At 37.8% G+C, this 4359-nt stretch overlaps 1 protein-coding gene across 1 annotated transcript; it reads right to left on the bottom strand.

Annotated features, from left to right (window-relative positions):
• Positions 1–240: 240 nt before the first annotated feature.
• LOC122068686 lies at positions 241–1002 on the bottom strand. The gene has a single exon (XM_042632564.1). The coding sequence runs from the start codon at positions 1000–1002 to the stop codon at positions 241–243; it is 762 nt and encodes a 253-aa protein (XP_042488498.1).
• Between the last annotated feature and the right edge of the window lie 3357 nt (positions 1003–4359).

Raw genomic sequence — 4359 nt, forward strand, 5'->3', positions numbered from 1 at the left:
CATGGTGTGAACGCATTTATGAGATAATTTCTCAATGCAAACCTATGCTCATATTTGTACTTGGGGATTAGATAGTATGCTGAAAATGTATAATACAAAATAATGCGTAAGAAAAAGTATATGTCAATATTTATAAGTTCAAATAAATTGAATAAAGTAAAACTAACCAGACTTATGTAGAGGATGCATGAGCTGCCTCTCCTAGCAGTCCTTGATTATGGCAAGGAACTTCTTGTTGCCTTATCTGTACACCACATCCACCTCCATCTTCATCATTTCAATAGCTGCCCATATGATTGGTAAGGTGGGTTTCTTCTGTGATTCGACCAGCTTTAAGATGTTGACAATTGAATCTAGTATCCTCACCACTTTTTTGAGATCATCCCAGAATTTTTCACTAGCAATAGTTGCCTGAGCTGCTTTTCCTCCCTGAGAATTAGATCCATCCCAATTAAACCACTCATCTAAAGCAAACACAGACCTCAATCCAGATTTCTTCATCTCAAAGCTCTTTAATGTGATATAGTTTGTCACGAATCTTGTCAACCATGGACTCACCAAGTGCCCACCACATTTAGTCCTTAACAAATTTAGAGCAAACCCATGGTTATATACATAGGTGGTCACCTGCCTCGCTTTCTCTACCACACTTTTTACAGCCTTCAAATTTCCCATGTCTTTCAACATAAGATCAATGCATTGGGATGCATAGGGAGTCCAAAATAGATGGTACATGCGATTGGTCATTAGTCTTTCCCTAGATTTCTTGACATTGCGTCCATTATCAGTGACAATCTGTACCACATTCTTCACCCTAACATCCTTTGCCACCTCTTTTAAGAGGTTGTAGATGTATTTTGCATCCTTCTTCTCACTAGATGCATCAACTGACTGGAGGAAGATTGTCCTTCCATCACAATTTACCTTGAAATTGATGATGGACTGTCTAGTGGGTCGAGTCCATCCATCACACGTCACGGTCACTCCATAGTACTCCCCCATTGGCTTCAACTCCTTAGTGTAATCTACCAACTCTTTCTTCTACTTGGCAAGTAGACATTGTACATCTCATATGTAGTTGACCCCTTCACACTTGGCCCAACCTCACCAATCTCATCCAACATGTTTTGGTAATATGACCCTGTGGTCACATTGGCTGGGATACTATGATAGAAAACCCACTTGGAGAAAGCCATTCCCACTGCCACGTTTACATTGGTCCATACTTGCTTTAATTTTAATTGTCTTGAGTCCTGCCTCTGAAACAGTGTAGGATCAGATTGAAGAACTCCAACATTACGGTTACGAGCTGGTGGTGGGGGTGGGGTTGGTCCCTCACACTTTGGGACCTCTTCAATGGAATCTCTAGCTCTCTATGTCTCAATCTCCTCCTCCTCCTCCTCCTTCTTTGTGGCTCAGGATCTTCTTCAGCCGGTTGTGATGAGCCAACTCCCTTAGCCCTCGAGACATGTCTTTTCTATCAATCTCAAGATGGGCTTTGCTTGCTGTGAAAGTCCTCCTCAATTGTTTAGCCTCTTGTGCTGTTTCTACATCATCCAAGTCAGGTTCATCATTGTCATAATCTTACTCACCCAACTCTGGCAACGTCTCTAGACAAGCATCATGATATTCTTCCCTAATTGCCCTCTTCTCCTTCCTCTTCTGCATCTCTCATTTTAAATGCTCTAACATACTCCTCTTGATCTTATTAGAAATATTAAGGAAACCTAACAAATTTTTGTCCCCACTAGTAAGATGGCACTTTAATCTTCTAGCCCCACCGGAAATGATTTTTTCTGGAAATAATTACACTGTGACTTCCTCTTATCAGCTAAAAGAGGTCTCCCATGCAGCCATGCAATGTCTCCACCTCTTTTAGCCATTATGCAACATTAAAAATCTTGGTACATGCATTGTTCTAACAAAAAAGAGACCAATTATTGACATATATGCATCAGTAATGTCTCATAAAAACAATTACAGGTTATTGTAAATTCCCAACACAACAATATATTTTTTGATTATTTAAAAATATTTTAAAAAAAATATTTTGGCAATAATTATTTCATTAATAAATAATAACTAATTAAGAAACATCACATTATTAATCAATCTTGATTGTGAATGCATTTCTAATAAATTCAAGAGGAATTATCACTCCTCTCCCCTGAAATATAGCTAAATATCAAGTTCCCCCACATTTTTTAAAATATTTCACTCCTCTCCCCTCAAATCAAAAGATTCTATCAACCATGCCTGGATGTTAAAGATTGCTGTTAAGTGATTGTTCTTTTTTTTTTTTGTAATGCCGAAATACCCCAATCCCTTTAGACAACACATTATACAAAAACCCTTTTACCCTTTTTCATCTCACACTCGTTCCAAACGAAGCTCTCTCTCACTGTGTCTCCTTCTTCACTGCAAGGACTTCTATTTGCAGCGCCATTGATGTAGATACATACACATAGAGCGATCCATAGCCATCTGGGTATCTAGTGAGACATGAACTAGATCCATATTGGTTTTGGGTCTAGTAAGATTTTAGAAATTTACTTTATTTAGGAAGATTGTCTTTGATTTTTTAGCAAGTTAGGTACAAGATATAATTGTGGATGGTATATTTTATTGGGATTATATTATATGTCATGGATGAATGTAACAGAATAACTCGATTATTGCTATTATATTATCATTAGATGTTTCCCCATTTTATTTATAATTTCGCTACTATACTCTGATTTCGCTGTTTATGTTGGTTTGTATTGTGAGATTGTGAAAATATTAAGGTACTGCTATCAGAGATCCTGGTAGGTTGTAAGACAGATACATGTCTTACTTACACCGCCGGTATTTCTAATGGTAAATTGGGACTACTGGGAGTGGGGTGTGACACCAAGGGTTTTTCTTCAAATTCTTTAAAGGTAGCGACAAAACTCATTGCCTTGAAGGTGGACCTTGGCTTGGTAGGAGGAAACCCATCTTCCTTTGCCCTTGGAATCGACACCTACTCTTAAATCGAGTAGACTTCCCTATTATACCTCTCTGGATCACTCTGCTGGGGCTTCCCCTTCATTTCTGGTGCTCCGATGGTCTGAGTACAGTAGGCTCTGTCCTTGGTGTTAGAACTCCCTATGGGTTTGAGTTTGAAACCTTATTGAGAAAACCACATAGGAAAAACAAGAACACGAATCTAATAAAATTATGGAGGATCGATTTGTACCTTTCACCTAGTATGCTGAAGATGATTGATGTTGGTCACTCCCACTTTCGCTCTCTTGGCTTGGCTATGGATCTTCTACAGCCCCTTAAACCTCCTTGGTTCTCTCACTTTAGTGGTAAAGTGGGGAAGAGTGAATAATGGTTGTAGGGACCCAAAACCTAGTATTTATAATACTGTCCTGCACTCAAAACCCTAAACCACAATGGGTTGAGCCAGCATATCCCTAAGCTTGAGAGTGGACCGAACCGGTTCATGCAATTTGACTCTCACCCATTTAATCAACCCGAATAATTAATTAGCCCATAAATCCAATAATCTCCCACTTGGGCTACATTAATTATAAGGATGTCTTTTAAATTGGTGTGACCATAGAATCTTATTACATTAACCACTCTTACTGTGATTCAGTTGAAAAACCACTCACATCGAATAACAGCAGAAGATACACCTCAATATACGGCATACAACTTTCTGTTATTACAAACATAAGTAAGTTTCTTAACACGAATCTATGTGGGATACCATCATAGAAATATTGACATATCCTTAAATTACACTGTTGTCATTCTATGTAGGTCCTTAACTGAGATATTAACCTTCACTGTGGCAAATCGCCTTTGATCTGTGGTTAATATCTAACTGTGGCCTTCCGCCTATAAACTGTGGCAAATATTGCCTATGAACTGTGACAAATACTGTCTTAAAATGTGGCAAACATTACCTTTTGAATTGTGGCAAAATATTTCCTATAACTAAGACAATTACTGCCTATAAAAACATTTTCAAATGAAATCATAAACCAAATATTTCAAGAAATAACTGTGCATAATGTAAATGCTAAAACTTAACCATAATTCATCAAACTGTGCCCCAAAACATATGGGCTAAGGTTCAAAACATAAACAAATACTAAACAAAACCAGAACTCCCACTAATCAAGCATTTCAAATAACTGTATGTAAAGAAATCCTAACTACTTGATGTGACCAAATTTTACTTGCTCTCAATTGCTGATGATCAGTCTACCTCACCTTTTCTTAGTATCATTCTGCTTATCAACCCCAGAATTCTTCCTTTTCTCTAACCATTTCTTGAAAATAAAACAGTCCTTCTTCACATGTCCTTTCTTATGGCACCAG

Source organism: Macadamia integrifolia, unplaced genomic scaffold (assembly GCF_013358625.1).
Source record: "Macadamia integrifolia cultivar HAES 741 unplaced genomic scaffold, SCU_Mint_v3 scaffold451, whole genome shotgun sequence".
NCBI lineage: Eukaryota > Viridiplantae > Streptophyta > Magnoliopsida > Proteales > Proteaceae > Macadamia > Macadamia integrifolia.